Source organism: Natrix helvetica, assembly GCF_964273705.1.
Source record: "Natrix helvetica genome assembly, chromosome: 1".
Classification (NCBI taxonomy): Eukaryota; Metazoa; Chordata; class Lepidosauria; order Squamata; family Natricidae; genus Natrix; species Natrix helvetica.
Window position 1 is genome coordinate 174816401 of NC_138548.1, and position 23025 is coordinate 174839425.

The 23025-nt window shown below is 33.3% G+C and overlaps 1 protein-coding gene across 2 annotated transcripts; it reads right to left on the reverse strand.

Moving 5' to 3' along the window:
- Window positions 1–1895: 1895 nt before the first annotated feature.
- Window positions 1896–22995, reverse strand: MSTN (myostatin; the record flags this gene model as incomplete). 2 transcript variants are annotated; one of them, XM_081935874.1, is made up of 4 exons in its annotated part: window positions 1896–3399; window positions 6084–6457; window positions 10396–10684; window positions 22613–22995. In XM_081935874.1, 4 exons carry the CDS (start codon window positions 22628–22630, stop codon window positions 3019–3021), a joined length of 1062 nt encoding a protein of 353 aa, XP_081792000.1. In that variant the 3' UTR covers window positions 1896–3018. The 2 variants fall into 2 exon arrangements, with proteins under 2 accessions (XP_081792000.1, XP_081791999.1); XM_081935873.1 differs by lacking the exon at window positions 22613–22995 and having other exon boundaries at window positions 10396–10747.
- Between the last annotated feature and the right edge of the window lie 30 nt (window positions 22996–23025).

A 23025-nucleotide genomic window follows, 5' to 3' on the forward strand; every position in this document is an offset into this window, starting at 1 on the left:
GAAATAGTTGGTGACGGCAAGCTGTCATTGGGAGAATTCCCCCCTTACTCAAGTTCACATTGGCCTGAATCCATGGAAATGCTAAGGCTCCTAAGCTGCATGGAGATCTGCTAACAAAAGCTGGCATCTATGTAGAATTTTATTAAATGCTGCATGGCATGACCATGCATGAATTATTAACTAGTACTTTAAATAAAATTTCTCCCATACAAAGAATGCAATTTGCATAATACTAAATAAGCTAAGTCTTAGAAGAAATATATGTGATTTGATATTTACACATTTTAAAGGAAGGATCTATTTATTTAGAGTACAGAAAGGATTTATTTCACATAACTAGTTTATTGCAGTATCAAATTATCATTGAACCCAAGATCTAGATTATTTAATTAATCTGCATGTCAATGTATTAGCATATTAAGAAACTGCTAGCTGTTATCTTCCATGCTAAAATATCTTTTACAGAAGAGCTTCTTAACCAGCATTTTCCTACTCTTGCCTCTGATGCCCAAATAGCTATGCACCGTAAATTTGAATACAGTAACACAGTAATATTCAATTAAATCCAAATATAGCTGCCAGAAGGTAAAATTAGCATCCTGACTTTGCCCTCATTATCTTCATGAGCCAACAAGCACAACTTGATTGGCCACTATATGCAACTAGAAAAAAAGTTTAAATATCACTGAAATAAAAAAAAATACTTTACAAAATTACAATAGTATAAATAGAGTGGGAAGAGGAAAACTACTAGTGACTAATATCTAGTTTGCTGCAGTCTCATGCAAATAAAATGTTAATGAAAACCAATATAATAACTGGAATTTTGATATTATAAAAAATTAAAAACTTTCAACAGAAATTACAATGGTTATTGATTGCATTTCAATAATATTTCATATTTAAAATAATATTCCTGACAAGAAATACAGTAGGTAAATTGTGTTGATCAAAATATACAATAATATGTGCATTACATGCGTTTATTACATACATATAAAATAAATCTAATAACAAATATAAGATTTTAGCACTTGAAAAAATGCCATCAGTTTTACATTGTGAGCAGTATTATAGACAATGAAAAGTTGATTTTGCTTTGATTTTTATCAATACAGAGGTCATTATTTGTACAATTGGATCTAAAACATATCAAGTGAAGAGGACCAGTAGTGTTCCAAAAATGCTTTTTCAAGATTTTATGCAAGAGTTCAGCTTCACCCATAACAGTAGAACTTTACTTCATTTTTTTAAAAAAAGCACCTTAATGCAGGTCAAATTTTTATGGAACTCCCTACTGGGATTTAGTTTCATTTTTCTCACATGATGTTTTAGTGCAAAATATAAAACGTTATTTCTGCATCTGCAAGGGCATCCTTAGACAGACCACATAAAGTCTCTTATGTCTTTATTTTATGTCACACTAATGCAAACAAACAAAAATATATATTTACTTGTTTTATGGATTATTTTGCTTATGTTCCATATCAACAATTACTGTGTTCCATTAATTTTCCCATTCAACTTTCTGGTGTGTGTGTTTGTGTGTGTATACATGTGTGTATGTGTGTATGTATGTATGTATGTATGTATGTATGTGTATATATATATATATATATATATATATATATATATATATATATATATATATATATATATATATATATATATATATATATATATACACACACACATACACACACACACACACACACACACACATATATATATATATACATATACATATATATATATATATGACTATTTGAGTGAAGCCATAAGTATTATGAAAGATTAAATGTTATATCTGTGCTTGCAGGGGTGTAAGAATACACACTGATTAAGAATGTACATTTCAAAAGAACAAAAGAATTTAACATACCAGTAATCTAAGTACAACTTTATGTGGTAGAAAAAGACAAACCCATGTGACGCATCATATACTCAAAGTAAATAAAAAAAGAAACATTTATTTACAATACAGTATTTTGTGTGTGTATATAATAAACAAAACTTGTAATATATCAACATTTTATTTTACAGTATTGTGCTCATTAATTTACCAAATGTATGTCATTAGGCAAACAAGGTTGCAGTATGGTTATAATAATTTTATAATTAAGTACTAATTTTGATTTTGTAATCTTGTCAGTAGATATTTGCTACAATAAGGACCACACATAAGCACACACAAACTTTAATTAAAATTTCCATGCTTTGTGAATAATTAATAAACTATAATTTAGAATCCTATTGATTGTGCTATATGTGTCATGAACATTAATGCCTGAAACCCTGTTGGTGTGCATTGTTCTACTACAGTATTCAGTTTAGTTACACTGACTACAGTAATCTTATTTTGGGTTCTTGCAGCAAATAGTTAGGATTGCTTATTGAATCTACTGTGATAGCACCTTTGCCAGAAAATAATTAAAATAGTAATTATAAAAGGAATGAAAAGACAATGAAGTTATCATAATTTGTGGATGTATCTGCACTGTGGAATTTCATCTTATCTGTTTTTATACTATAAAATCAATTCAAGTCTTTTGAGGATAATTCAGTGGTAATCGTCATTCTGTATTTTGCCAGAATATCCTCTAGTGTAAATACAACAGTAAAATAAATTGTTAAGACTATGTAATATATTAATAAACTCCTTTTAATTCTTTGGAATACAAGGAGTAACTTTATATATTTCTATTTGTTAATATATGATTATGGTTCTGTGTAAATGAAAAGAAAGCTCTTTTCATAGCAAGTAAATCATAAAATCTTGAGCGGTTGATTGTAGCTTATCATATTCATTGTTTAAAAAACACCACTTGCATAAAAAATGTCTTTCAGTTCATATGTTGTATTTTGACTGTTAGGAAATCTTTACAATAGCCTAAAATATAACCTATAAGAGGTAGGCCTATTGTTTAAAAATTCACAGTTTTCAAAATTGCTGAAGGGAAATATATACAAATATTGGTAAATTCCATATTTTATGAAGCAGCAAACTTAACGCAGAATTCATGAGCAGCCACAACGATCTACTACCATAGCTGGTATTTTCCCATATATTATTTGTTCTTTTCCATTGAAATACAACATGTTTATTGGGGACATCTTAGTAGGTGTACAGCAAGGGCCTGCTGAACCTCTTGGATTTGCTTGATGTACCAGATGAGTATGTGGATATTTTTGTAAAAATACAAATTCACATTCTCCAGAGCAGTAGTTTGCTTTATATCTTTTGGGTGCAATAATCCAGTCCCATCCAAAGGCTTCAAAATCCACTGTCAATGGGTAACGACAACATCGAGATTCTGTTGAGTGTTCATCACAGTCAAGCCCAAAATCTCTACGTGATCTTTTTGGCGTATCTGTAATCTTGACCTCTAAAAAAGGATTCTATAAATAAAAGAAAATGAATAGTATGTTGGGAAAAGATAAATTACTCAACATTTCATATAGGATATTTTTTTTCTATCTATTCTCTGCCATTTAAATACTGTCATCTTTGAATGTCCAATTTTGACTACAAAATAATGAACCCTTGCAACTGATTCTAGTAATGTTTCTATAAACTTTATTTTTGCAGATAAATTTTAAAATTTGAACTGTAACAAACATCTCTTATCCACTGAATGGTCTCTAGGAACTGCACAATACTTGTAGCCTTGAGTTTCTTGATGAGCAGGAACCTCTAGTACATGGTAATTTATTTTAGAAAACCAAATGTATTTTCATGCTGTTCAAAAAATAAAAAAAGAATAATCATTGTTTTAATAGAAGAACAAGATTTTTCTTTGTTTTTACAATTTTCCATGTTTTCCAATCTCTTCCAAAAGACCTCTCACTTCTCTGAAACAGAATATAGGGTGAATGGGGAACTGTATGGAAAAATATTTCTTCCCACAAAGAACATCCAGTCTATTGATGTATGAATGTAATTTAAATATTCCCCTAGCAATTGTCAAGTTTTAAGCAGAGGAGCATTTAGCTACAACTATTTTTTTCTTGTCAATCATATATAAGAGAATAAAAAGAGTAGCAAAGGGAGAAAATAGATTGTATTACTTAATTTTAAAATCTGTATTTTTCTGTATTCTAAATATCCATGAAGTTTTCCAAATTTATCACAGAGTGACAATGTACAGTATGTTTATATACTTTACCTCAAGGATTTATTCCTCAAATAACAGTTAGCAGTTCACAACACATAACAGTTCTGAATTAGATTTGCCCTTTCTTTTCTTTGTATCCCTAAAGTATTTGTCTCAAACCTTATCTATCTATCATCTATCTATCTATCTATCTATCTATCTATCTATCTATCTATCTATCTATCTATCTATCTATCTATCTATCATCTATCTATCTATCTATCTATCATCTATCATCTATCTATCTATCATCTATCTATCATCTATCTATCTATCTATCTATCTATCTATCTATCTATCTATCTATCATCTATCATCAACAGTCTTCAGTGGAAATGTATGATTATATGTCTATGTGTATTGTTATGTTTACTATTAAACTTGTTTCATGTTTTCTAAAACCACTTAGAAGATCAGTTACCCCACATTAAAATATTTATAAAAATATTGAACACATTAAAACCATAGCAGTTTTTCCAACAGAATCGATGTATTGTAGCTGGCTATAATTATTTTAAAATAGCTCTATTAAATCATGTTTACTGTATTTAATTTAATAAAAAGGCATAACAGTTAATTGAAATAGAAAAATTAAACAGCATCTGTTAGAAATGGAAAATGGAATTATACTTATTGAAATATAACGTAATGGGTTTACAATTTTTGGTAGTTATTTAGTCTCTGATGTTATAACTATTGCAGAATGAATAGAATAATTACAAAGGAAACTGATGAGCAAATGAGCAATCCACTGAAAGTCTCCTTTCATTAAGTAAGTGATATCATTTCCTTACCAATGTTCTATCACATGAGATGTCAGATCTTTGAACATTACTTTTCTACAACTTAATGAAATGACTTCAGGATGCGCATTCTATTCAATGGTATATAATAGCAGAAAGGATAGGCAGTGTTTCTTTCTGTCAATTCCTCTCACAGTGGCAGAACTATAGTAATCTAGTGAGTTAGTGTGGTATAATAAATTAGAATGGCAAAATACATTTTTATAAAACATTACACAATAATGTCACAATTCTTTCATTTAAAATAGTAATTCACAATTTTAATAGCTAGTGTGTATGTGTGTGTGTGTGTGTGTGTGTGTGTGTGTGTGTGTGTGTATATATATATATGTATATGTATATGTATATGTATATATATATATGTATATATATCCTAACAGATAGTAGGGTGTATAGTGCTTTTTGTCCCATTATTTATTGTAGATATTAGTGGATGTTTGATGGTTACATTGACTTTGAAATTTTTATTGTTTTACGCTATTGTTTGAGCTGGGAATGTATTCATATGCCACAATGCATAGGAATGAAATTAGCAGCATATAAAGTTGATAAATACATTTGGCTAATAAAGGCTGTGCATAGCATTCAGCATTCAGGCTTTGAAGCAGCTATGCAAATCTTGCAAAAGATGTAGAGGCTTTAACAACTCTAGGGGAGATGTTTCATTTCTGCTCTCCATTGCGAAGCACTTTTTTCTCAAAGCTACCAATTGCTACTATTGTAATGGCTCTCTACCTCTGATATCAGAAGCAAAATACATAACATGTTTCAGAAAAAAACAACACAAGAAGGCTATTTGTTGCTGTCTGTTTTGTAGGGTTTTCCTAGGTATCTTATTGTTCACTATTGGAATCATGATTTTAAGGATATACATTTTGCTCTACTTAATAAATATTATTAGCTTCATTGACAGAAAATTAATAAGGGTCATATTTAATTGTACTCAATTAATTTGCCAAAGTTTTCCTACTACAGTCCTAAACAAAATGATCTAGAGATAAATTCCAGCAAGTTTAATGCCAAGTAAATATGCCTATAATCACCACCTTTAAAAAGCTTTGAGGGTTCTTTGATCATTACTGATACCAAGTGACAAAAATGCTGAGGACTTTAAAGAAGAACTTACCAAGCCTTCTTCTCCTGGTCCTGGGTAGGTCACTGCAATATCTCTTCCCTTCTCATTCAAAGCTTTGATTTCAATGCCCAAGTTGGATTCAGGTTGTTTCAGCCAATTTTGCAAAATGGTCTTCACATCAATGCTCTGCCAAATACCATTGCCAGGGCTCATATCAAGTTTCAAGGATCGAATTGCAATCGAAGTTGTACCATCTTTCATAGGTCTGATGAGTCTCAGGATCTGCACAAATATTGTTGTAGGCCTCTGGACTTGTCTTAAGTAAATCCACAACTGGGCTTTAACTACTCTGTTATACTGTATTTTAGAACTAAATTTAAAGAAGCAACATTTGGGTTTTCCTTCCACAGGTATAGGAAAATCAGCTATAAGTAAATGGATAAGAAAAGAAAACTTGCTTGCAAATGAAAAATATTTTTTTTAAAGTATAATATTTCATGACTGCAGATTGGAAGTACAATGGCAAGGAGGTTCATTCTGAATTGTGGGAATGATCCATAAAGTATGCCATTTCAAAGATCATCTCCATGCCCCAATGCCCCATATTATACCTTGGTGCATATTAGCCCAAACCATTTCTTCCTACATTATGAGGTTGCTATCTTCTTTCCACATGCTCTTGATATGAAGTTAATTTTTATGGTCAATCTCAAAGAATATAATTTCTATGTAGAACCAATGCATCAAACTGTTTACCACATAGGCACAAGCCTGTTGCCTTGGTTGCAAAAAAAAAGTGATTCTTTTTTTCCACTGAAGTGATCACACAAAATAAAAAGGAACAGTGAAAAAATGCAAATTATTTACTACTGCAGAAGGAGGGAATCTGTGCCTTTGAGTATACAAATTCAACTCCCTGCATCTCCAACTTTTACATCTCTCATCATGGACCATCTTGGATTGGACTTCTAAGAATGATTGACTCTCAGTATCTGGGTGTACTCCATCCTTACCACAGAAATTGTATTGGACTTCGGCATACATGCTATAATCTCTTTATTTAGTAAGAATAAAAATTAAATTACTGAAGTTTCTAAACTAGTTCACAGTACTCGTAACATACAATAAGTATTTTAGAAATGGCCCTATGGAAACACATACAGGTAGTCTTCAACTTACAATAGTTCATTTAGTGACTGTGCATTTACAATGGCACTGAAAAAAGTGACTTGTGACCATTTTTCACACTAATGATCATTGCAACATCCCCATGGTCACATGATCAAAATTCAAATGCTTGGCAATTGGTTCATATTTATGGCGGTTGCAATGTTCTGGGATCATGGGATCAGCTTTTGCAACCTTCTGACAAGCAAAGTCAATGGGGAAGCCATATTCATTTAACAACTGTGTTATTAACAGCAGCAATTATTCACTTAACAACTATTGTAAGAAAGCTTGTAAAATGAGGCAAAACTCACTTAACAAAGGTTTCTTTTAGCAACATAAATGTTGGCCTCAATTCTGGCCATAACTTGAGGACTACCTATACTAGAAAAATACAGAACTTTGAAATACTAAAATTAGAATATTCTAACTTTATTAAGTTTAAGAGATTTTTTAAAAAGCCCTGTGGGACAAATTCATTAAATCTTCAGAAAACTAATGAAAATATTTAATCCAAAAGCTGCAGAGTTACAATGTTCATAATACTAGCATCTGCATATATTTTTAAAATTTATCTTTCAGCCTAGTATTTCATGTTTTGTAATGTGCTGTGTTCTTGTGAAAAGTTAAGTATAATTTTTATTGTCATTGTACTTAAATACAAAAAAATTGATTAATTACTTAAGAAGAAAACAGATTGTAAGTACTCCCTGGGATTCTTTGGGAGTTTATTACTTCAAGTAACTGACCAGCTGTACGAGTCACTCTTTGAAAAACCTTCAATCAAAATAGCAAGAGATATTGAACACACTGTATTATATTTTAAGACTGATAAAGGTTGAGCATGCCAGATCTTAACTTAATTTTATTAATCTTAAGTATTTAATATAAACAAGATTGCCAAGAAGCTGTAAGAGAATTCAGACTTTGCTTGTGCAGTAATAACACTTGTAAGTTATTATTTTAGGTAAAATAACTGCTATTTTATTTTTAATTATTTGGCCATGTCTAATCTGGTTTATGAATCCTGAAATTACATTACGTTTATCAAGAAACTAATGTTAGCATGTAATGAACTGAGGAAAACAATTTACCTAAGAATACACATACATGCCTGCAGGATGTCTTTCTTATATGTGCCTTGGTGTGATATTGATTATATTAATAGAATCACATCAGTGTACAGAAAACCATACCTGGAAGGCATGTTATATGTGCTTGTAACACGTTACTATTCTCAATAGTAGCAAGAGTGCTAAAGGTGCATTTATTCTTTGTCTCTTTTTATGCATGACTCTGCCTCCTGATTGAGATAAGATTTGGGATAGATCTGGCGATTATAACAGAGCACATCAAATTGCACAACAGAGCTTTGTGCCTGAATGCCTTGCTGTGGTGTAACAGCAATGTTTAAATTCTTCTTATAATCCTGGAAGTAAGATCTACTGAATTATATTCTTGAAGATAAAACTCCACCAGATGTACACATTTAACATAATGAAAATGAAATGAATGAAATTCATTTTCATCACAAATGAAAATTCAAATAAATAGAAACATTTTTTTTCCCGGAAGGTTCTCCAGTCTACAAAGGTGAATAATTTTTGAAATGATTTACAGACATTTTGTAACAAAAGCAATTTAACTCCTTCTTAATACTTACGATTATTCTTAAATATATTTAGATTATTGCATTTAGATAAAATAGATGCTATTCTTAGTATTATATCAAATGAAATCTCAGTATAGTATATCACTGCTGTATGCTGGTAGCAAACCTGTGTCATATGGGCCCAAGTTTTCATTTTACAATATTTCATCATTGCCTTAAGTGTTATTCTGAAGACAGCTGCCATGTCCAACTTTAGCTAATGAAGAACATAAGATACTATAATATAAATTCAGCAAAGATACTTGATAGGAGCTGTGGCAGATGCTTAGCACTAAGGCGATAACGAAGAAATGCTCATTCAATAAATAACTTCATTTCTTCTTCACATAACTAATGTTTATTCATAAACATTAAATATAGCACTGTTGACAATTAAGGAGTGAGTTTCATTATGTGGCTGTTAAAACTATATAGTTTGTGTTCATTGATGTCTGTTGACAAGCCCATGAGTTAGAAAAAGAAGTATTTAACAGTTGAGCTCAGGTTGTAGTGAACTTTTTGTATACCACTTAATTGATTTTCCAATCAATTCAGTGATTCAAAGGGAAAGGCTTCATTAGGACAAGTTATCTGAAAGTGGATTCCAATGTTTTGAATATAATTATACTGGAACAAGGATTCAGGGTGAAAACCTTGTGGATATTTATCTTGGTAGTGAATCGTAATCACTCTGAGGGGGAAATTGAATTGATTCTCCCGATATATGATGTCATAGTATTTGTCATGTTATTCCTGACTGGTTGATATTATGTAAATACAAAAGAAATTAGAATAATTTTAAAAAGCATATACTAAAGGAACAAATCTATAAAGATAAACATAACTTTAATGGTGTAAATAAACTGTATGGTAAACCAGTTTGCTGTAGTGGCTAAAACACCACACTAGAAACTGGGAGCCCATGAGTTATATTCTCACCTAGGTAAAAAGCCAGTTAGATAACTTTGGGCCAGTCATTCTCTCCTAGCCCTAAGAAGCAGGCAAGGGCAAATCACATCCCATCTTTCCAAAAAATTAGTCCAGGAACTAGTCCAGGCAGTTGCCAGGAGTCAAAAACTAAATCAAAAGCATCAAAAATAAAAATCTACAGAATTGAAACATGATTTTTACATAAATATTTTAAAATTCTAACTAACATATCTCTGTAATAAAAACATTAACATATGATACATATGGATACATATGGATTGGAGTAATGATATTTGTTTTAAGAGTTTCATTTATGTGAATATATTTTGTTTTCCACTTTTCAGAAAAATGTTTTTAAAACTAGGCTCTTCAAAATGTTTCAGTATGTTTTTTCTATGTATTTTTATGTCTTTTCTATATATTTCTTTTCATATCTACAGCAAATATGCTTATTGTAGAATAATTTTTATAAGAAAATATCTTTCCATTTTTAAAAATAATGTCTTTGTATTGCATGCTTTAGAAAGCAGTTTGTTTGAAAAGTCTGAAATGTGGCTTCTCAGCACAAAGACAAGTGTTTGTTAATAAAGGAAATTATTAACAAAAATTACTTACAGTCTGTAGGCATTGTAATAATAGTTTCTGTTGTAGCATGATAATCATCATCTTCTAAAGAGTCATCACTATTGTCATCTCTCTGGATATCATACTGATCAATCAGTTCTTGTAGTGGAGGAGCTTTAGGTAATAGTTGCCTTATAATATCCCGGCTAATGTTAGGTGCTTGTTCTAGACGCAGTTTACTGAGGATCTGAATTTTTATAGCTTCTATTCTTGAAGATTTGGTATTCTGCCTCCATGTACATGCGTTGCATAGTCCACCTTTTTCTGTATTCTCATTTGCCTGATTACTTTCATTAAGTTCCACGGGTATGATTAACATGAAAAGATAAATACACAGATACATTTTAGTTAGTGTATAATCACACTTTCAAAACAGTTCTTTTTCGTTCTTTTCTCTTTCTCCTTTTCCTTTCCTTCTCCTTTTCTTTCCTTTGGTTATTTTTTAAGAAATCTTTCAGTACTCTGTGAATCACTGAAGGCAAATGCAATCTGAGACAACTCAACACACTGGTGAATCTTGTATGTTCCAAGAGGGCTTTATATATTCCAACCTTCATTAGACATGTGTCGTCAAAACGAATGATTGGCTGTTAACCCAATAATGAATCTAGCTGTCAGATGTTAAAGCTGTATCTGTCATAAGTTGGTTGGCTGCATTTTGTTTCTGCCAATGATGAACTGGTTTGCTTATTATTCCTTAGAGAGTATCTGCTCACATGCTGAAAAATATTTCCAAAGAGCACAGCGAGCAGTATCAAAAGATAATATTACCATTCTTAAATTTGAATCAGCTGTTTATTTTATAAAGGATCTATTCCTGTATCTAAAAAAGTCATCTTATGAATAAAAATAATCTTACATTGTAAAGATTTTATCACAAACGTTTACCCCAAATATTATATTACAGTATTAGTTGGAAAAATGAGATTCATTTAATTCCAAGGGATTTAGAGCTTCATACATCACCGCAATTATTAAGAATATTTTATTCATTTAATTACATTTAAGAGCATAAAAATATTCAAAATGAAGTGTTCCTCACTTTGAATTTGGTTCTTGGTACCTGAATCAACATAATCATGTTGTTTTCTTTAAAGGAGTACAAAGTGGTTTGCCTTTTTTTTCTTTCAAGGATGTTTTCTCAATTTCCAAGTTTAGCTTATATCCTAGGATTTCCTAGTGGTCTCCTACCTAAATACTAAATGAGTCTGATCATTCTTAGCTTATTTGAGATCTCCCAAAGTTGGCTTGGTGCTGTCATATCCTATGGTCATATAATTGTTCAATGCAGATGGAAACAGATGGAATTTCATTTTCTTTGTGAATGTTAACCTTCTTATTGGTGCTGGCTGTAAATTTTGGGGAGCTGAACCCTGTCAGACACTGTCAGAGGGAACCCAGTGTTATTCACTAGGCTCATGTTCTTTTTAAAGATTTTATCCATCAGATCATTTGTTATGTAGAGAATCGCATTTAAGGACTTCCCATTTCTGGGGATTCTCTTAAAGTTCATTCTCAGTGGCGCTGCACTCCAAAGTTGGGACTAGTGTGTAATTTGGGGATCCTCCTGGACTCTCAACAAAGTCTTAGCTCTTAATTAGTGAGCATGTTACACTTATGGCTAGGATAGCCTTTATACAGATTCATTTGATATACCAATTTTGTCATCTGAATCAGGAAGCCCTTCAACTAAAGGTAATAGAAGATTCAAGAGAGTGAATAGCTATAAGCATACCCCATTTTATTCAAGTAACACTCAGTTTCATAATCTGCACTGACTAACAATTGGCATCTAGAAACAATTCATGGTGTTAATATCAACTAGTATGACTCAGATTCAGGGCCTAGATACCCATGAGATTGCCTTTCTCTGCCCATCTTGTAAGATTTGGCAGGGTCAGAATGTCCTAGGCTCCATTCTTAAAACAGTATCATTTTAATTGGCCTTTTCAGTAATAGCACCTGCCCTTTGGAAGAACATTCTCCCTTATGTCCATGTCAACCTGAATACATTATCTTTTAATACCACCTCTTGACACCAGCCCTGATCCAGAAATGAAATTTAATGCACAAAAGGGATACCCGTGCCAGAAAATTTAGGAAGCCAACAGGTGGCCACAGGATTGGAAATGTTCAGTGTTCATCCCACTCTGAAAAAAGGGTGACTCTAAGTATTGCTCCAATTATTGCTCTCATCCCTCACATCAGCAAAATTAAAATTATATAACAACATCTAGCACTAACTGTCAAAAGGAATTACAGATGTCCAAGCCAGCTTCCGAAGGAGTCATGGCACCTGCAACAATATTGCAAATCTGCACTTGATCATGGAAAAATCTTGTGAATATCAAAAGATCATTCACCTGTGCTTCATCAACTACAAGAAAGCCTTAAATTGTGTTGATCATGAGAAGCTATGGAGAACCCTACATGACCTGGGATTACCAGCACATCTGGTCAAGTTAATGGAATCACTTTTCACAAATCAGGAAGCCATAAACAGCATATGGAGACACCAATTGGTTTGAGATGGAGAAAGCAGTGAGACCAGAGCAAAGTCGGACATGACTGAATGGATAAAATCATCATCATCAACATGCACTTTTCACTAAGGCAATTCTTGACTATAGTGGATTTATACCATATTGCAGGATCCAATCAGGGTCGATCATTGGGACCAGAGGTCTAGTTTTCCAAGCCTTTGGACTCTTGCTAGAGCCCATCCTCAGTGAACCTCTCTCGAGCAGAACATCTCTCACACATTCTGACAGAGAGAAATTACCTGAGGATAGGCTCCAGCACAGGTCTGAAAGCTCAGAAGACTAAACCTCTGCTTCCAGTGACTGGCCCAGATTGGATCCTGCAACGTTATCCTGGGACATGTATATTTGCCTTATATTAGATTGTTGATGCTAAATTTCATGCGAGCATACTTTAAACTATTTAAAGTTATGGGTAGCTTTAAAAGTGCTAGTTATGTCTTGTTACATACAGATATCAGTAATACATTTAACTATCTTAAGATGCATCTGCTGACTTAATCATCAATATATTGCTATGTGTATAGGAAGCTGCTGTATGTAGCCCATTTGTACTTGGTAATAGAACTTGGCAAGATATTTTCCAATTCATCTTAAGAAATCCTTTTTGTACATTAAACTCCTGTGGTATCCAGTATTAATTTACTTCTTTTCTAGTTTATCTTTTAAGATTGTAGACTTTATATTAGGGTGCAGATAGATATTTAACAGTCACTGAATAGGCAATATTCTCCATTTCCTTTGAATTAAAAGATTATGTTTAGATATTAAAGAGACATGACATCTGCTGACTTCGTTCCAAATTGGTCTTCGAAATGCTTGCAGAAAAACAAAACAAAACACAAGTTCAATAGCATGATCTGGAATAAGAAGAAAATAACGTTTTCTGAAATAAATGTATGATTTATTATTATTCAGGAAAATGGGCATAACAGTCTAATTGCTTTATTAAACAGATTTTAGTGAAGCAAAATATTCACAGATCAAATCCCTCCTCTGGGAAACAACATATAAAGGTTAAAACACACCTCCTTATGAAAAGCAAGTCAAGTAGGCAATCTGGTCCCTCTATGGTTGCAGCTTTGGTTACCATGAATTCCAGCCACAGTATAGTATAAGTAGGAAGGGATTGTGGGAATCATAGTCCAAAGGATCTAAAAATTATTAGGTCATCAAGCCCTTTGACGGAAAACCTACACTGTATGGCTAGAAAAATCTTAAACAAAACGGCTTTTCTTGAGCGATGGGTAGAGATAACGGACAAGTTATGAAGGCATATTCAGGGACCTCTGCTATATAGTTCCTATTGCTGGAAAAGGGAACATCATGATTCTACAAGGAAACCATTTGAAGAGAGATTCTTAAAAGGAATTTTTGTTTTTAATTTGCTGATGTATTTATGCCAAACTAGGGCAAGATATTTAAACTGGGCAAATAGATTCCAGGTTTCACTAGTTGACCTTTACCAGTATTCTTTTAATGCAGTTGTGATTTTTTTTCTTTTGCTCTACTTTATTGTCTAATATATTGGCATATGAAAACTTATTTAAAAACCTGTATTATGGAGGGGACTGCATCAAAATTTTATCCTGAAAAACATGGTATAGAAGGCAGGTTGGAACCTAATTGAACCTTTGTTGCTTCGTCAGTATAATTATCTTCATCCAGCCTATTACTGGCTAATTGAAGGAAGAGATATCATAAACTCCAAGTTGATAGATAATATGTTGATGCTTTGCACTGAGATTAAATGCAACAAGAAATAAACACCAGGTTGCCAATGCAAATAAGATATTCTACTACTTGCTTCCTTGTGCTTTGGATTATTGTAGATTGTTAGCATTATCCTCAGTTTTACTTGTTCCTGCAATTTTAATATATAGGACTTTTTCATATAAAGCATTGTTATGACAATTTAAACCACCCCTCCTGCAGTCCTGTATCCTCCTCCTCCTCTTCCCAGTTCAAACCTAAATAGGTTTAGTGGTCTAAATCCTAAAATAAATAAATAGGACAAAAATTATCAGGTGTAATTCCTGAAAATATACTGTATATAGATAGACTGCTTGGAGGCCACAATTCCCTGGGCAGATTTTCCCATCTTTGGTGGCATCCTTCTTCCCTAGAAGGTATAGGGAAAAGTTCATTTAGTTTTGTAATTCTGGAGTTGGGCTAATAAAAGCCTAGTTTTTTTTCCCTATCCAATTTTTAATAACGTTTTATGAACTGATATAAAGTAGAAAACAAAATATATTTCTGTTACAAACTTTGTGTTATGATACTAAAATAAATTGTGGTAAGTATTGTACAGTGTTAAAAAGAGCCAATTTGGTTTAGTGGTTAGACATCAAACTAGAAAGCAGGAAACTGTGAATTCAAGTCCTGCCTTAGCTATGAAAGCTAGCCAGGTGACTTTGGGCCAGTCATTCTCTCTCAGTCCCTCCACAGGGTTGTTGTTGTGGAGGAAAACAGAAGGAAGGTGTGTTGGATATGTTTGCTGCTTTGAATCATTTGTAAACTTTTAATAAAGGCAGGATAAAAATAACTTTTTTAAAAATTAAAAGATTCCCTATGGAAACACTGTTCTGATTACTCCCCCTTTTTGTCCATTTTTAAAACAATACTGGGTAGATTAACTCCACAGAATCAGATTTTGAATGTAACAATTTCTATAACTAAAGAAAGTACCAGAAAAAAAGAACCATTGTGTCTAGACTTGAAAATATTATAATTATGTCATAATGTAATGTTTACTTTGGTTTTTCTGAATTTGATAAAATAAAACTATGTAAAGCTGTGGCTACTTGTAGAGATAAGCCTGTGTAGCCTTTTAATTATCAGGACAAAGTACAAAAAAACCCAAAAGGAATTACAGCACAGGAAGCTGCTGATGGCCCCAGATTTTTTTTTACTTTCTTTTGATGCTTGAAATCTGGTTAAGCTTGCTCCTTTTCCAACAAAATAGCAGGTTGTTGCCCTTTACTATCAATGCAAAGGAAAGAATAATGGAATAAATTGGTGAAAAACTTACATTAATATTGCTTTAAATATCTTGGTATGACTCAGACCACTATTTAAACTGTACCTAGAGCCTTGAGCATTGAACATTTTTAAAAATATTTTTATTTTTCCAAAAATAAAATACCAATACAGAATAAAGAAAAACATGATAAAATATACCTGGAGTTTGATTACATTTCCTGCATTTATTGGAAGTTCCATTATACATTCTTGCTAGTGGTGGGATTCAAAATTTTTTACTACCGGTTCTGTGGGCATGGCTTTGTGGGCATGGCGTGGCTTTGTGGGTGTGACAGGGGAAGGATACTGCAAAAAAAACCCCTTTCCTTCCCCACTTCAGGGGAAGGTTACTGCAAAATCCCCATTTCCTCCCGATCAGCTGGGACTCAGGAGCAGAGAATAGATGGGGGCGGGGCCAGTCAGAGGTGGTATTTACCGGTTCTCTGAACTACTCAAAATTTCCGCTACCGGTTCTCCAGAACTTGTCAGAACTGGCTGAATACAACCTCTGATTCTTGCCAATCTATCAGGAGTCAAACACAATCAATATATCATCTTGTAAAAGTAATCTTTCAAACTGTAATTCAAAGTAAACTTTAAACCGTTAATCTACATATTTTCCCATTGGTCTAGGTTTTTCACCCATTTTACCATACAATCCTTAACATTCATCTTCCAAATTCATTCTAAGTAGCATTTTATAAACTTTAGAAATCAAGTGGTCATCTCCAGAGCATAAATTCCATTCCAATTCAGATTTGTGAGCTGCAAAAACAAAACTTTTATTAAGTTTAAACCTTTCAAATATTCTATAGTATTTAAACCAATCACAATTAAACTCATCACTTACTAGTTGTTCCCTCATTTTTATCTTCGGTTCCTCTTCTTCCAATATCAATAGGTCACAATGTGTCATCCATATGGACTCAATTAACATCTCTTTCCTGTATAATGCTTCCTGTGGTGATATCCACAATGGTATTTTACTGATCAGTCTTCTTTTATACTTCACCTGTATCAGTGGTGCGATTCAAATAATTTAACAACCAGTTCTCTGCCCTAATGATTTCTTCCAACAACCAGTTCATCAAACTGCTCAAAAAGGTAGCAACCGGTTCTCTCGAAGTGGTACAAACTGGCTGAATCCCAGCATTGACCTATATATACCCAATTGACTACCTAATAAAATGGTTCTTAAAAACTCAGTTAACCTTTACCTTATCATACCATAAATATGCATGCACAACTCACCTTTATCTTGGTTTAACAAAACAGTACAAATACAAATATTCTTCCAAAAGTTTGAAAAAAAGAAATTACTTTTATTTGACATATGCGGCAGTGAACTGCAGTATATTCTGGTTTCTAAATTTCAATTTAGTTTTTATTTCCTCCTTACGCACACAGTACAAAATCCAACTCTTTTCTTCAGTCAAGGAATTTATACCATTATCAGATGCTTGCATTTTGTCTAATTTTGAAGACTGTCAGTATAAAAATAATTGCCAAAAATAAACAACTGAATTACATAGACACCTAAACATATGCTGACCCCTGCTGGAATATTTAAGACCCTAATATTTTAGGGGGGGAAATTATATTCTACCTAACTTTTTAAAGAAAATATATAAATCAATGCTTGACAAAATCATTTTTGAATTAAATATTATGAGTTACCATTTTTAAAATTGCATTACTCTTATTTTGTAATATTTAAAATTTAATAATTTTATAAATATTTTTGTGTGACATTAGCAATTAAAATAACTTGTAACTGTTTAAAATAGTTTTTTTCTGTCTGCCTGTTGAAGTTTTCTCTTTTTGAATTGTTCTTATTTGAATAAAGACACTGAATAAATTTGGATGTGTGTACAAATTGCCTCCCTTTTTTCTTTTGTTTTACCATGAAGTATCCTGTTTCCCTGAAAATAAGACCTCTCTGGATAATAATCCCAATTGGCTTTTGAGCGCATTCGCTAAAATAAGCCCTCCCGCAAAAATAAGCCCTTCCCGAAAACATTGCAACACAGCAGCAGCCATGAGGTGACCATGCTCGCCACCTTCTGCACCTCAAAAATAATAAGATCTCCCTGAAAATAAGGCCAAGTGCTTATTTCAGGGAAACACGGTATACAAATAGATAAGCACTAATGAGACATCTCTTAACAAAATTAATTGTGATAGAAATACTCGCCTACTAAATTGCATATTAAATATATTTTGTTACTTATGTTGTTGATTTAACAGCCTTTAAGTGAGTTATAAACACAATTTAATATCTAAAACAGAAAAGACAATATTCTTACAAATGAAATAACTTTATGGCAGTCATTAACTAAAAATACAAGGGAATGGTATTAACTATCCAATAGAAGTTATAATGAGAGTAAGCAATATTCTTATCTCACATGAATTCTCAGTGCCAAATTTATTCTAGGAACTCCCTAGTATTGCGATGAAAGGACAGAATTAAATACACTGAGATTCAGGATATTTTATAAGGAAGAATTTTAATATTATTTTAAATCATGCTTCTTTTGAGGTCTGGTATTAGTTTTCTTATTCCCTGTAAATGTAAAATTATTGGCACATAAACTTTTTTATTTTATATAGGTAGACCTCATTTAACAATTGCCTTTGAAGTTACAGCGGTGATGAAAAGTAACTTAGTGATCACATGTCACCACAATTTATGACTTTTGCAGTGTCTCTCAGTCAGGTATTCACAACTGCAATCAGTTAGTAGGGGTTGTTCTGTACCAGATGTTTTCCCTTTCCTTTCCCTCTTACAAACAGGAGATTACATAAACAAATGATCTCTTTCTGAGCTGCTTTTTTCGGCCGCACAGTTCTTCCCATTCTAAGTCTCAGACCAAGTCATTTTGTCCCACAAGACTCTGGATTGGTCTTTAAAAGCCTGCATATTCTGCATACATATTCTTTCATGCTAACTTTAAGAATGAAAAACAAGTACGACCAACTGAGTGACCAACATTATTCCTGTGTTTTCACTAGGTAAAGGTTCCCCTCGCACATATGTGCTAGTCGTTCTTGACTCTAGGGGGCAGTGCTCATCTCCGTTTCAAAGCTGAAGAGCCAGCACTGTCCGAAGACGTCTCCGTGGTCATGTGACCGGCATGACTAAACGCTGAAGGTGCACAGAACGCTATTACCTTCCCACCAATGTGCTTCCTATTTTTTCTACTTGCATTTTTACATGCTTTTGAACTGCTAGTTTGGCAAAAGCTGGGACAAGTAATGGGAGCTCACTCCATTACGCGGCGCTGGGGATTTCAACCTCTGAACTGTCGACCTTTCTGATCGACAAGTTCAATGTCTTAGCCACTGCGTTCCTTGTGTTTTCATTAGTTATTTAAAATGCTTATCTATATTCTTTACCTTTTTATCCAATAGTATTTTGTATCTTATGACCAAGACTTAAACCGATTTAGGCTTTTTCACAGCACAATGCTCCAAAGCTAGACCCCATTTCAGTCATAGGATTAAATACTAAAGGACTAAAGATAGATTTTTATTAAGCCTATGGGAAGAGTTCTGTTATCTTTCCATTTAGCAGTAGGACAACATACCAATCACTGATGTATTTCCAAAATAGAAAGTTATACTTTCCAGTTAAGCAGACAGGCAGAATACATGCCAAGGGAGAAAAATCTTTTGTTAATGACATGTTCATATTTTATATATATAAAATATAAAAGGCAACATTAAAAATAAAAATATGGTTTTCTGCCTGCATGGTCTTCTGTGATGAAGCCGAAGGACAGAAAGAGGGAGTAGTGACCTTCCTCCCATATTTAGGCATACCAGGGGTTGTAACACTAATACATACATACATACATACATACATACATACATATATATATTTGTTTTCGTAGATTTATATATATATATATAAAACTTATTTTCTGTCAATCAGCTAGGGAGAAAACAGTGAACCTTTAAATACTTGAAGGAATGCATTATTTTAGTGCCTACTTGCATGTTTATTTTTATTTCTTCATTATTTAAATTTTATCTTAAAAAAGAGAGAGAGGATTCACAGAAAATATAAAATAGCTATTATATCAAAAAGTTGCAGAATATGAAGGTAAAATACAAACCTCTCATTTGCAAAATGTATTCAGTTTTTTCCCCTTTCTGTCAATGTGGTTTGAAGCAAGTACAGATAGTCTTTGAGTTACAACAGTTCATTTGGTGACTGTTTGAAGTTACAACAGCACTAATAAAGGTGACATGACCCCTTTTCACACTTCTGACCGTTGCAGTATCCCCATGGTCATATATGGTTTACATTTGGATGCTTGACAACTGGTTCACATTTATGACGGTTGCAGTGTCGCTGAGTCATGTGAACCCCTTTTGCAACCTTCTGAAAAGGAAAGTCAACGGGAAAGCCAGATTCACTTAACAACCATGTTACTAACTTAACAACTGTAGTGATTTACTTAACAAATATGCAAGAAAAGTCATAAAGTGGGGTAAAACTCACTTAACAAATTTCTCTCTTAGCAACATAAATTTTGGGCTCAATTGTGGTCGTAGGTCAAGGACTATTTGTATAAAGGTAGTTTAATGAAGTTGTTCTCAGTTAATAACGGCAATTGGGATCTCATCACTAAGTCCTGGTTGCTGTTGTTAAGTGAGGAATGGGTAGATTATTAAATGAGGACCGCACATGACCACTACTTCCCACTTCCTGCTGGCTTCCCCATTGACTTTGTTTGTGGAAAGGTGGAAGGGGTCGTTGGAAATTTTGATCACATGACCACCATGGCTTGCTGCAACTCTTAAGCATTAGTCACACCATTTCTTCAATACTGTTGCAATTTTAAACAGTTGTGGAACAAATGAAGACAAGCTGAATACTATCTGTACTTTAGTACTGTTTTATTTAATTATTGGGCCAGTAATATTTTACGCTGACATGATGGTACATAATCAAAACTGAATTTTAGATTAGCTAAATGTAATAAAAATAATAAAATTTTAGTTCCTTTATTTTAAGAAGACTCAAACTTCAGATGTGGCAGCAAGCCATGTACAGAATTGTACTCCATAAACTATTTGCAAGTTAAATTAAAAATAACATTGGATTTTTTTTTTCATAAATAAAATTATTTTGAATATTGTGGAATATTCCCATAGTTTAAGCTGCCATTCTTTTAAGGAAAGAATTAAATGTGTTATCAATAAAAACATAAAATAACCTGGTAGCTTTATCAAATGCAAAACGAATTCAGTATATTCTGTAGGTAGGTAAGATTTAATAATACATAACATAAAAATAACTGGTAGAAAAAGAAATATCAATATTTGGGACTTGTTTCATCTTACAAGAGATCACCCTCCAGAATAATTGAACCTTAAGACATCGCCACCAGACACAGTAAAACATTACATCTTGTTTTTTTACATATCTAACAATTTTCTTAATATGTATTTTCCATTTTAATAATCTTCACTTAAGTAATGTTGGAAGAAAAATCCGGTCCAGTTCCAAGCTGGGAGAAAGATGCTGGAAATAAAATGGAGGCTGGCTGCAGGAAAAAAGGTCTGTTTATTTGGATGCCAGAAATTCAGTGACAGCAGCATGTTTCTGGGGTGGCTGACAAAATGGGGTTGAGATAGATAGGCTTTTATACATTCTTTGGGGCCTCATGATTGAGATGTCTATTCCTGTGCAAGAACATGTCCTTTAATATTCTAATGGCTATTGCCAGATGCCTATGGGGTCATGTAGGGGTCATGGCTGGCTCTACAGACAAAGGGAAAATGCAAATCCTAGGTGTTTGTCAGAGCTAATCTTATCAATTTTGGCTTGCCTAATTGTATTGCTTATTTAGAGTCTCCCTTTGCTGTTTGCTTATGAATAGAATAGCCTAATCTTTCTGAATGGTTACAAAATCTCTGCTTCTGCTGTAGGCTGTTTTCCTATAGCAGGAAGACTGGGGTTGCTTTCTGCCTTTGTTAAGATTTTTCTCAATTTCTCCTTTAGGGGAAATATTTTATCCTGCCTCTTCTTATTATTAAAAATAAATAATATTTTAATTTGGGGGAAATGCTTTCCTACAGTAATATAACCAGTAGAAAAACAGCTTGCACCAGTTTTCTTTTGTTTTCCATTGATAATCCTTCTGTTGCATATCAGTTGTTCTATTTAAGACCTTCAGAGGTTTTCTTTTGTCATCTAATATTTCTTTGCTTTGAGGCTTACAAAACATTTTGCATCTCTAATAGTACCTTGCATTTTGCGGTGCCGTAATACAGTAGCCTAAATCTATGCTTGGCGTCCTTTATATTTAGATAAATCCTCTTAGAAAAGGTTGGGAAGATGAAAAGTTAATCTTTCAGGCAGAAAGCTTTGGGGTGTTTTCCCCTTTAAAACCCAGAAACATGCCATAACATGAGAAAATCTGCTTAATTTGGAGCTCTACCTAACTCTTTCAACGCAAATAAAAATCAGGTTCCCAAGCTAACAGATGTGTTCAAAATTAAACCCGACACATTCGAACCCTGAAATTTCGTAGCAAACTACAAAGGAAAAGCTGCCTCACTCTTTGAATTCCACAGGCAGGGGAGGAGATTTCCAAAAATGCAACATTTTGAAGAAGTGACCGATAACCCACCTGCAATTTTATTTGCATTTCTTTTATCAATCTGTGGTGACCGGGGACAAAATTGGAAAACCTTTTTTTTTTTAAACAACCACGTCCGTAGGCTTGTAAGGCTCTCTCCCCTCCGGGTGTCGCTGCAGAATTAATACGCGCGGCTGGATTTGCAGATTGACTGAATGGTTAATTGTGCAGGTTAAGCGCATGGAGGATCGGGTGAATTGGTTGGGATTTTCTATCAACAACCGGCAGCCTCAATTTCCTGGATGGACCGGTTAGCGGATTCAGACGTTTTTAAATCATCCCGATTTTGGGCCCGCTCTGTTCTGTGAATGATGCGTCCCTTTTATGTTTCCAAGCGAGCGGGCGTTGGAGCCGCAGCAACAGCCTCGAGAAGAGTGAGTAGCCCAGGCAGGAGGACAATTTGT